Source organism: Daucus carota, chromosome 4 (assembly GCF_001625215.2).
Source record: "Daucus carota subsp. sativus chromosome 4, DH1 v3.0, whole genome shotgun sequence".
In the NCBI taxonomy this organism is placed as follows: Eukaryota; Viridiplantae; Streptophyta; class Magnoliopsida; order Apiales; family Apiaceae; genus Daucus; species Daucus carota.
In genome coordinates, this window is record NC_030384.2 from 22,457,487 (window position 1) to 22,470,471 (window position 12,985).

The 12,985-nt window shown below is 33.9% G+C and overlaps 1 protein-coding gene across 1 annotated transcript; it reads left to right on the top strand.

Annotated features, from left to right (window-relative positions):
- The first annotated feature begins 8,289 nt into the window (after nt 1-8,289).
- Nucleotides 8,290-11,886, top strand: LOC135152257 (protein FAR1-RELATED SEQUENCE 5-like). The gene is made up of 4 exons (XM_064092115.1): nt 8,290-8,588; nt 9,223-10,120; nt 10,217-10,475; nt 10,663-11,886. Exons 1-4 carry the CDS (start codon nt 8,486-8,488, stop codon nt 11,884-11,886), a joined length of 2,484 nt encoding a protein of 827 aa, XP_063948185.1. The 5' UTR covers nt 8,290-8,485.
- Nucleotides 11,887-12,985: the final 1,099 nt, after the last annotated feature.

Consider the following 12,985-nt stretch of genomic DNA (forward strand, 5'->3'; position numbering starts at 1 on the left):
AACATGAAGACCTTGCTGTGGCGCAAGTTAAAAGCTTGCATGTCCTGCAAATTCTGCTAAGGCAGACTTCAGTGCCTACAGTGGAAATTGTAGCGCAACTTGCTGCACATGAAGAAGAAGAGTGGACACCATAAACCAGCCTGCAGCGCAAGGATAAAATGGAATATACACATATGGCGCTACGGTTGAGATTATTATTAACCTGGTGTGTCAACTGCCATCTGAAGGATATTGAGCGCAAGTTGGATGATTACTGTATTGTCCATAATGGTGCATGCTATGATACTGATAAAAGGAGCAAGGCTAATCATGTAAAATCACATGTTGCGCTGGTAAGCATGCTGCGACTTCAGTGATACATGTGTGTATCTTGTAGGCGCCAGTTGATTTAAAGGCTGTAGAAACTAAGGCAAACAAATCAGAGTGGCACCACATGAGAATCATTGTGGAGCGCAACTTTGATTATTAAGGTAATATTGGCCAAGGCAAGTTCTACACTGTAGTACAGGGAGAACATACAAGCGCCACTTGCACTAACAGGAACAAAGAAAAGATGAAGTGGCGCCAGAAGACTATATAGTTAACCATGGTTAGTTTATGAAAAGCCTATAAATACCCCATGTGTGTTCTCACAATTGTAACACACTCTTGACACATTTTGTACAAACTCTCTCCACACAACCCCTTAGCTTAGCACACCAAAAGTAATATATTTTTAGAAGCTAGGGGTTGTAGTGTTTGTATCAATAGTCATTGTAGCCAACCTTCGGGTTTGGATTTATAGCACCTTCGAGGTATTTATCAATATACAGATATACCTTGGAAAATATTGTGTGTTGGTTTAATATTTTCATATCCTCATAAACCGACCCGATATATATCCGGAACACGAAACCCATTACAGGACTGCAATTTATTTATCCGCAAGATTCAAAAGAATTTTAAATTGTAGTAAGTATCGTATTCAACCCCCCCTTCTACGATACTTTGGACCTAACAATTGGTATCAGAGCCAGGTTGATTGATATACAAATCAGGATCCTTATCGTACGGAAAATCAAGAACCTAGCTTTTGATATTTGATTAGGGGAAATGTTCTTCCGGTTTGTGTTGCTGAATTTGTCCGTAGGCCTAAGCAAAGATTATCTGTTGGATACTGAACTTTGGACTAGGACTTATAAATTTATATTTTAAATTTTAATAAGTTTATTTTATAAATTTGATTTAATTTATTTTAAACTTATTAATTGAGTTTATTATAAATAAATTAAATTTATTTTATGAACTTAATTAAATTTGTTTTATAAACCTTATCAAATTCATTTAATAAATTTGTTCAAATTTATTTTAGACTTGTAAAGTTTACTCTTAGACTTTATGAAGTTTATCATAAATTTTATAAATTTATTATTTAAATTTTTATAGTTTATGATTTAAATTTAAGTTAAAATATAATATATAAATTTAAGAGGATTTAACTGATTATGGTTATAAGTTCAAGTTCAAGGGTTCAGTTTGATTTGTTCTGGAAGCTATGATTTAATTGGAGACGAGACACTTGTATATTTTCAAAAATTAAATTTATCTAATAAATTTTAATATATATACTAAATGAATTTGAAATAAATTTGTTCCAAACTTATTCAGTTTATTATGAATTTATTTGAATTTATTTTTTAAATATAATTAAATTTACTTTATAGATTTAACTAAGTTTATTTTATACTTTATTTTCTTTCATCTTTTAAAACTTATTTTTAAATTTATTTTCTCTATAATTTAAACTTAGTTTAAATAATCAAGTGTCCCGTAACCTTTTTAATTATTCTACTCCAAGACAAATCAGATTGACATTTAGTTGAGACAGATCAGGCTGACAGATTACAAGTCAAACACCGGGCTTTCAAATACCAGATTCTCAGAACCGGTAATGGAAGTACATTGATGACCCAATCCAATTGATTTCTCAAAGGATTATTAGAAACAGTTTTCTATGTTCGACAAAGCTCATTGTGATTCGAAGAAGATTCTACTGAAGACTAATTTGGTACTACTAACAGTGGATTTTGAAGAAGGTACTTCAGGCCTTGATCTGAGTAATTACTCCGACTTGATTATCAGATCACCAGATCAGGATGGGAATTTGCTACATCTGCAATGAAGCATCTTTCCAGGGCTCGGAATATCAACTTTGAATGGCACCACTAGTAGTAGGAAAAGAGAAGTTTTTACAGAAGAATCTTCAAGGGATTTCAATCTAACTCAGTGATTCAGGGATATACAATTACTCAGTGAATTGTACCAATGCTAAATCTATCTGGAATCAGCTGAGATCAAAGACAGAGAACTATGGAGGTTTAAGGATATAATTATCGAATTACTACCGCGCCAAATCAGTTTCGTGCATTAATGTCAGAACCTTAGGATTGAACAGAAGAGTTTGTAACTGCTGAATTTGAGGAAGCTCAAGTCGACGAAAGTTAAAACTTTTGAAGAATGTGAGGACAGAACTTCAAGGATTAGCATAACACTGTCTGAGAGGTTTAGTCATGTCAGATTCAGATGGAATCCATTGGTTTCAAGTGGAGACTCTTCGGGGTTCAGTTCGACAGGCTGTTTGAAAACTGAGTTGGTCAGTACACACAATATTGATTGGTATCTTTAGCAAAGGTGGGTTGCTATATATATTGAAGCCTCGACAAACAAGGATGATAGGGCTTGTCTGAATTTAAAGTGGATGTTTTGAAAGAAGCATCACAAGAAGTTCTTATGCTATTTTAGGACAGGTGTGAGATGGATCAGTTGCTGATGAGAAGGATGATTATGGTTATCTGGCAATCCTAGCATTCTCTGAAGATGACTCAATTCGCACATCTCAGGTATGAATTCTTTCTATCTATGCAATACATATTTCTTTATATTCAAAGCATGTTATAATCTCTGAGTAGAATTGTTTAACACACAAGCACAAGCATGATAGCATCACAATAGATAATGATTGGACTAGTATGCTAGATCACCATTCTGGTAACTAGGATTGATGATAATCTTGTGCATGTGACTTTAGCAGATTCTTAACATGTGCATGAATATTTAGGATTTGATTATTTGCAATGGTGATATTAGAAGCTTTCCTTTGGAAAACAACTCTTAGTTTTAGGGGTTATGATCCTAGCATGTATAACTTTGTTAAAACACTTACTTTCAGATTCCCTAGTACAATTAGATTTGCTTATCTAATCTGAATTGTTTCTTAAGGATTTTATTTTGTTCTATGATGGAATGTCTACCTTGTGTTAGTAGAACTTTTAGAACTTCATGTTAGATCTAAAACTGACTTAGGTAATAGAGATAGCATAATGTCATATAACAACAGATTGGGATTAGTATGAAATGATAATGTGATTATTAATTTCTTGTGTCTAATCCATATGCTTTTCGAAGATTATTGAATATATGTAATTCTACTTGCTACCTGTTGCACTTGTGTTAATTGGTTTAAGTAGAGAGTACTGAATCTTCTGAATTGCATAACTGACTGTCTTGCTCTTGTCTTATCTTTGATTGTTTCCCATGTGTATTCAACATCATGTCTGCTTATTTTCATGTCATGAATGCATGTCTTTGTACTTGCATTGATTTTAGAAAAGCATGTTTGAGAATCACATTAGGGCAATGTCTAGATAAGAATTAGCATGTTAAGGTTGCTTCCGTTGTTACCATTGTTAAAGAAAAATCTCTAATCCATCCGGACCCAGTTATGATTGGGGACCATAGAACTCTTTTCATTTGTGATTGTAGGTTACATATGTTTCATATGATTTTTGGTGCACTCTGTTTGCTGAGTAGCTGAAATCATATGATTCACAAAAAGTACCATCTTAGCAAATGTGATCGTGTGAGCAGTTCCGTCAATAATCTTTGAAAGCTGACAACAAAGATTCTCTTGCGGGACATGCCTGTTTTCCTGGAATGTCATCATGGAAGAATATCTTTCTTGGAAGAGTCAAAGCACAGAAATTCCTAGTATCAAACGGTTCTCTGACAAAGGACATTATATCATTTCATGGAATAGTGTTTATCTTAAATCAAGAAGGATGTGAATTTTTCTCGTAGCTAATATGGAACTTCAATTGAAGATGGAGTGAGCTGTTTTGATAGTGAAGCTTCATGAGATAAGTGTTAGCTATGGCATCTGAAGCTCTTGCACGTGTATGTCAAAATAAAGAGCTCTTTCTATTCGTAAGAAGAGAATTGGTGAGAGGACTACCTCATCTGGAATTCATTATTGGATGAAGGATATAGATTATGTCAAAATAGGGAAGTCGAAGGAGCATCGTACAGAAGCAAAGATATGATCAACATTACTGAGCCACTTCAGATGATACGTATGGATTTCTACGGATCAGCTAATGTCATGTCTGCAAACAAATCCAAATATCTTTTGCGATGATCATTGACTACTCTATATTCTTTCGTGTTGTTCGTATGTGTTCGAAGGACGAGACGTCACAAATGAAGGTTGATCAAGATGAACCCTGATTATTGATCAATCCAGAAAGACACCATTCTTGTCAGTGGCCAATAAGAAGCAAACACTAGCTCTTGGTATGTGTTTGGAGGAAAATGCCTCTTTGAAAGTCTTGCATTTGAAGATCAAAGAATATTTTCCTCGGCTACTCTATGAAGTCTACAATCTAGAGGGTGATTGTGATTGATCAATAGAAGGTGATTGTAAGTCTAGATGGGACATTGAACGACACTTTGCTCCAAGCTGTTAAAGGTGATAGTATTGGTTTAATAATGATTCAGATCCAAGCAAAATCTCTTTGCAAGGATAAGGATTATTAAGGAGATCCCAACAACAGCTTAGGGGGAGCATTTGGTGGATCCACTAGTCAAAATCAACACCACATTGAATATGAACAGGACATATCAAGAACGCATCTGCTTAGACAAAGGGTTTGAAGTCAATATCATTCTCGGGTTCTAGTTCTTAAATGTTCCTAATGGTGAAGTGAAGATCGGGAGAGCTATTGTGAAAAGATGTCGCTTCTTTGGGTTTGAATCTAAATTAAAACTTAAGGAAGATTCAGAAGCTCTTAAAGGGATCCAGATTGAGTGATTGCACAACAATATGATCTTAATCAAGTTGTAAAGCAGGTTGTGCCGATTCTGATACCCTGACCTAAAGGCAATTCAGTACTTAGTACTTGTCGGGTATTTAGATTCCAACTGGATGTTTTTGGCTCTGTTACGAGGGACAAGCCAAATTTGGTTGCTTAGAGTTACTTCAAAGGAGAAGGTCATGAAGATGATGGAAACAGAATCTTCAAGTTCAGGACTCTACATCTTAGGGGACTCAACGACCTTCATGATTGAACTAAAGCACCATCGACGAGACTCGGGTTCAGGATATTACAGTGAGCTAGAAGATGAAGCTTCATACAACATTTCAAGAACTTTGTAGTTGCAGATCCAACGGAATTTGTATATCTCTTTTGTCATCAGCTCTCATTGAGTTTCTATCCAAGACCTAACGATCGTCACGGACATGGTATGACTTCTGACTAGCATATTATTTTAAATATCTATTTGCTAGAGTCATATTTGGTATTCAAATCATTACCTCTCATGATACAAGGCACACACAATACAACTATCTGTGCTGTGATACCATGATTATATTATATGTGGACTAACGTCACTTGTGCAAGATAATTGCTAAGTGAATGCAGATTAGTGATATGATGAGTTTGTTGGAAAGTTGCAATTCTTCATGGTCTACTAGTTAGGCTAAAGAATGATGGCAATAAAAGGAAGTCAAGGATCTTTTGAATATGCGCATTTTGGAAAATTCTAGACTTGCCAAGACTTAAACCAACAACCACTGAACTTGATCAGTACAAGAAAGATATTGTTTTACAGATTGTAAGAAAGACAAGGGATTTATTCTCTCATGAAGCTGTCATTCGTGGAAGGAGGTTGATTTCTTATTATAATAAGAAGATGTCAAGAACGAGGAAATAACTCCATTTCCAGCAACTCTGTGAAGCACTCTCTACTCCCTGGAACCTAATATCTTGCTATTGGCACCTAAGGACCTACTGCTTGATTTAGTGCTCGTTGACATAAGGTATTACTTCTTTCATGAGCATGACTATCGTATTTCTTGAATGAATTCATGAGTATTAAATTGTCTATACATAGGATTTGTGAATTTATTTAAAATCCAGTACCTCGTGCTTTTTGCTATTATATATGATTGCCATGTTTATTGATTTGCATGCTTAGATGGTGATTATATGTTTTAGCATGAGTATTTGTTATTTCAAATTATTTAAATTGTGTTGCATGACAATTAAGTGACTTATTTGTTCATGATTTAAATAATTAGGGATGACATGAAGCATAGGAGAATTAAGCGTATATACCAAGTGGATTCGCTCATTGCATCCTAAGCTAGAACTCATACCAAAAGTGACATTAGGTTGCCCTATGAAACAATAAATAAGAGCGTAATGAGTGGAAAAAAACATTCAATGATACAAAGAAAAATTCTGCGGTAAATATAATTATAACAAATATGAAGTTGCTCTCCTGCATACCAGAAGAAGGAATCAATATGAAACTGATATTCTTGGTTTAAGTATACATTTCTCCTCCTTGCAGCACTGCTGCCTATTACAAACCACAAAAATATAAATAACTCGAACAAATAAAGAACACAGAACATTGAAAAAATTAGACCAATGGGAAATACACAAACAAAAGCATATGGTTCATAAATACACACGAACCAAAGCTTAAAAAGCAAGAGACGGTAATCAATCAATGTATTGAGAGCGGGCACCCACCTATTGTATTTCGAGCTAATTACTTTGCAAGATACTGAGAGCTTCTTTTAAATAAGCTTTAAAAAAATATGCAGGTGGTTCTTACATTTCCTTGAAACACATGCAACTCATGTGTATCAGCATACCATGAGCTGCCCTCCATTGTGCCATATAAATGAAAAACAAAATTTCAAAAAAATAGATCATAACATGTCTAAGGATTTTCATCAAATAGTTAGAATGCGAACTACTAATGTACAAATTCTCAACTCAAATATCTCATACAACTTATTAGGTCAGATAGTTACACCACAAATAAAACACAATCAATGCAATAGTGAGTAAATACAAAATCAATAGAGAAAAAAATGAAAAATAATATAGATAACAAAACTATGAAAATCGAGTGTATTACCTTAGATTAGCCATAAATCTGACATACAACCTGTATGAACATAGACCTACAAATCAATAACAGAACAACTAATCAATAAAAGAACTTGCATCTTATATGTGAACATTAAATCAATAACAGAATCAAAAATCGAAAAAAGAGGAAAACAATATCAATAGACTGAGAGTAAAAGAGAAGGAACCTCTCTCATTTTTCCAGGAGCTAAGCAAAGATCAGTTTGAACTCAAATTACTAAAGAAAGAGAGATAACAGAGTTTGAATACTTGCAAATACAAACAAAACCTAGTCTACTGAAATTTGAAATTCAAATACATGCTTGTATATGTAAGTCAGATGCAACTCCCAATTTGGTGATGATAGTGCAACTGAAAAAAAATACCACAGGAGGTACCAGGCTCAAGGTGGTTGAACACTTGAGATTTTCCATTCAAAAACATACATAGCAAGTGCCACTGCCAGGTCCCGTAACATAATTAGTTAAACACAATTAATGGTTACAAACACAATTAATTAGTATGAAAGGGGTGGAGAATTACACAATAAAAGGATAAAATTTGCCATATCTCATCCTTCTGTAGGGAATTGTTAGTTACTGCGTCTTGGCTCTTACAAGATACCTTTCTACTTCAATAATTTGCCACCAGGTGATACTCTTATATTAAGAAAATCTCAGGCATGTTTGCTTGGTCTGCTGACACATATATTAGTTTGTGGCTGTGTGTCGGGAGCTGGCCAGCACTAAGATTTGTGATCTATTAAATGATTAAACCTTCACAACCTATTAGTCAGGTATAAGGGTGAGCAAAAACCGGCCAAGCTAAACAAGCATACTTCAGTTCGGTTATGTCTTCTAAACCACTTTTTTTTTCAGCCTTTATATATATATATATATATGGCCTTTGTTCTATGGAGAACCATCTTATATGGAGTCTCGTGGAGAACCCCCTCCATTAATCTGGACCGTTAGATCTAAATCAAATCTAACGGCTGTTCATAAACAATGTTCAATTAGGAAACTGACTCTTTCTCTCTCTCGCTCTGTCCGTTATTTTCGTTATTTGCCGTTATTTCATCTCTCTCTCTCTATATCTCGCGCGATTTCTGATCTCGCGCGATTGTGATCTCTGCTCTCCATCTCGCTTTCTTTCTATCTCTCAATCTATCTCTCATCATCCTCGCGCTGAATCTTTGTTTCTTCAACTTCGTCGTTGTCAGTGGATTGAAGCTATCGGATATGGAGATTTCGTCAAATCAAACTGTGTTTTGCTCGAATCAAGCTCAGTTTTCCTCAAATCAAGCTAATTTTCGCGAAGTTGCTGACATTCAATCATCATCAGGTTCGAATCAATAGATCTACTTTATGCATAAATAATACTGAAATAAGTTTTTGAAGATAAAAATTTGATTTTTATGGTGCTACTATAGAATCGAATAAGATTTTGTTATTAAATTTTGTTGCCGTTGTAGAATCATATAAGCTTTTCCGAATTATCCGTGTGTGTTGTTGCTGATAGATAATGTTGATGAGATTATATGAGATACTGATGATTATTGTAAGAAACAGCTAGGAACTTTCAAATTTATACTTTTTGTATTCATTTTTTGATGTTTAATATTGTTGTTGTTTTGTAGATACTGATGAGTTGTTACCAGTTCCTGATGATTATTCTCATCAGGAACTGACATAGAATCAAATTATGTTAATGAGATGATTATGTTATAGAATCATATAATACAATCAAAATTTTGTATATGAATGCTTCTATTATAGAATCTATAAATTGAATATATATTTTTATTCTCCAATACTGATGAGTTGTTATCAGGTCCTGATGATTATTCTCATCAGGATTTGACATAGAATGAAATTATATTAATGACATTATTATATTATAGATTCATATGATATATTCAAAATTCTGTATATGTTAGAATGTTATATGATGACATATTTTTTTATTATTTTTGCAGGCAATTCTGTTTGTATTGATGTTGTTGATAATGTTTGTGATACTACTGTTCATGATTTTGTTGAGGATTGCTTAGAAGGTTTTGATGAGTCAATTAGTAGAAGCTCTAAAGTGTGGAATCCTAAAGTTTCTGATGACAAACTTAAACCATATCCTGGTCAACTGTTTAAAGACATTGAGTCGGCTTTTAAGTTCTATACTGATTATGGCAGAGATGGTGGATTTGAGGTTCGTAAATCAACACAAAAAGTCAGGAATGGTATTATAGTTACCAAGTACATAATTTGTTCTAAAGGAGGTCATCACGATACATCCATGACAAAGGATGTTGATGTTAATTCAGAATCATCTCATGCATCAACTAGTGTTCAAATGCAAGTCAAGAGGAGGAAGACGGTGACAAAGAGATGTGACTGTCGAGCAAAAATTATTCTCAAGTACAATGGTTTCAATGCGTATGTTATTTCGTCATTTATCGAAGTTCACAACCATCGTCTAGCATCGCCATCAGGAAAAGAATTTCTACTTTGTAATCGATCTATGACTTCATTTCAGCGCCGATTTGTTCTAGATGCTGCGAAATCAAACATTGGCTCGTATAGAGCTCACAATTTGTTCAAGTCGATATCAGGATCCTACTCTGAAGTTGGGGCAACCGCTGTTGATTTTCAAAACTGGATGAGAGATATAAAATTATATATCGGCAAACATGATTCTGATATGCTGATACAGAAGTTTCAAAACAAAAGGGACGTATCAGATGGAGGATTTTTTTTCGAATATCAGACGGATTCAAACGGTCATCTTACCCGTCTTTTTTGGGCTGATATTCAAGGACGTAGGAGTTATGAAGTATTTGGTGATGTTGTATCTTTTGATGCAACATACCGTACCAATAAGTAAGTTTGATATGCAGTTTAATTTTATTTTGCAAATTATGAGTTTTTTGAATAATTTCATTGTTATCTAATTTTACAATTTTTTTGGTGTGAAAGGTATGGAATGGTATTCGTGCCTTTTATTGGAGTAGATAATCATTGGAAGAGTGTTACTTTTGCTTCTGCATTACTAAATCATGAGGATGCAACAAATTTCACGTGGGCTTGTGAGATGTTTCTTCAAGCATTTGGCCGTCCACCAAAATGTATAATAACTGATCAGTGTCTTGGGATGAAAGTTGCAATTTCTAACACATTCCCACATTCTATTCATCGTTATTGTATGTGGCATATAATGCAAAAGTTCCCTGCCAAGGTATAATCATCCTTGATTCTATTGTAGAATTTATTGATTTCTCTTATTACATATTTGTATGAAAATGTTTTAGGAAAAAATTCCACTTCAGAATCATATATTGTATTATTTTAAGTTAATTTTTTGTTATTTATGATTAATTCTCTGCATGGTCCCTTATCAGTTGTTTTTGATATTGTGAATGTAGGTTGGTCCTGTGTTCTGTGCAGAAACGGGATTTATGGAAAAACTCAATAAGTTTGTTTGGTCATCACATTTGACTGTTCCTGAGTTTGAAAAAGGTTGGGATGATGTGCTTAAGGAATTTGGATTAAGTGAACATGTCTGGTTGAAAGAGATATATGCAATGAGGGAATCATGGATTCCTGCTTTCTTTGCAGACAAGCCAATGGGAGCCTTATTGAGAACAACCTCAAGGTCAGAGAGCAGTAATTTCTACTTTAATCATTTCGTCCAAAAAGGGGATACTCTTTCAGAGTTCTACTTGTGTTATGAGAGTGCTATTGACAAACAAATTCATGACCAAAACAAATTGAACACCACTGACAAGAATTGTATTCCACAATCTATTACTGAGAAGGCTATTGAAAAGCATGCAGCTTGCCTTTATACTCGAACTATGTTTTATAAGGTTCAAAAACAAATAAAAGCCAGTTGCTTTCATATCAGTCTTGGTGGGCAACCAATTGTTACTGATGGCGTGAATAAATATTTACTTTGTGATAAGAGCTTGAATGGTAAGTTGTTTGAGGTTGAATTTTGTTTGTCAACATATGATATTAGCTGTTCCTGCAAGCTGTTTACCAGAGTAGGCTATCTGTGTCGTCATTGTTTCTATTGTTTGAGTTTGTGGGGTGTTGATAAAATCCCACATCAGTTCATATCTAAGCGTTGGATGAGGAATGCAGAGAGATTTTGCAAATTGAAGTTTACTGATGAAAGTGAATGTGCTACTGATGGGCATATCAGTAGAGAAATTGCAATGAGGATATGGACAGAGTATCAAGCTTGTGTTGATAATGTTTGCAATAACCTGAAAGGTTTAGAGTATTTGTTGGATGAGATGAAGTGCTTGAGGATTAGAGTTGAAGAGAAATTTGATAAACGTCCGGCAACAAAAGATGATATGCTGGAAGAGATTTTTGGTGTGAGGCCTTCAGGTTCAAGTAATGTACTTCCACCACTGCCAAGTAACAACAAAGGATGTCGTAAAAGAATTGTTGGTGGTGCAGAGTTAAGTCGTGATGGGAAGAAAAGACCAACCAGGACATGTAAATTTTGTCATACTCTTGGGTATCATGATTCACGCAACTGTCCGAAGAAACTCCTTGTTAATCAGCAGATTCCAACTATTCCTAATATACAAGTATCTGTTAGTCCTAGCTTCTACTCTCAGAATATGACTAGTTAGTATGTATAGTTAGTAGTTACTCTCAAAATGTAGATATGTTTTGTGTTGTTAGTATTTTGTGATGAAGAAATATTGTTGTTTGGCGATTCAGAATGTGAAGATTTTTAATATTTTTGATATAATCAGTATTTTTTTTATTAGATTAATTTTGTGTATTGATTTTTCAAGTATTATTGTGTTGGAGTTGATTTGTTGATTCTAATGTAGAGTCAGTTGACTTGTCATGTTGTAATACTGATGAAAAATACTGATGAGAAATACTGATGTATCTATTCCTGATGCACAAAAAACTATTCTAGAGACAGTGATTTCTAATTGACTCTATAGTTGCATCATAGTATATGAATTATAAAATACTGATGTAGTAATCAAATACTGATGAAACACATGAATAATATAGAATATTATTTTATTTTATTTTTTTGCTTCTAAAGTGGAATCAACTACATTTATTAAAAAAAAAACTGGCAATATTTGGTTATGTTATAGAATCAGACTTTATATGTCTATTTTTTATGTTTTATTTTTCAAAATATCTTTTTATTATGAACATGGTTAAGTATGAACAAGTACAAATATATGATTTTATTTTATTGCTTCTATCAAGGGACCAAGATGCACAAATTAACAATGATAATTACTGATGCAAAAATTAATGATGAAAAATAATACTTACAGATGGAGACAAAGAATGATTTATAGATCTTCTGTTCTTTGTTCATTTACAACTTGAAAGACATTGCTTTCACTTAGAAATCTTGCAAGACGTTTATCCTCCCTTGATTTCAGATATTTGATCAGTTTGTCTTTCAAGATTTTCTGTTCTTCATCATCATCATCTATTTGAAATAGAGCTGCTCTGATGGTTGTGTTTGTACTGAATTGAAACTTGATTTCATCAAAACTGATATACGTAGGGATTGTCCCTCTTGGATTAAGATGCAGATATTTTGAACCATCTGAATCCGAAACCTTTGCACTCTTCTTTTGCATAGGGACTTCTTTCAGCGAGTAATCAGTATAACTTGGAGTGTATTCACCTGTATAAGATCCATCTCCATCCACCATTCTTCTTCTTATAGTATTCAGGATCATCCTA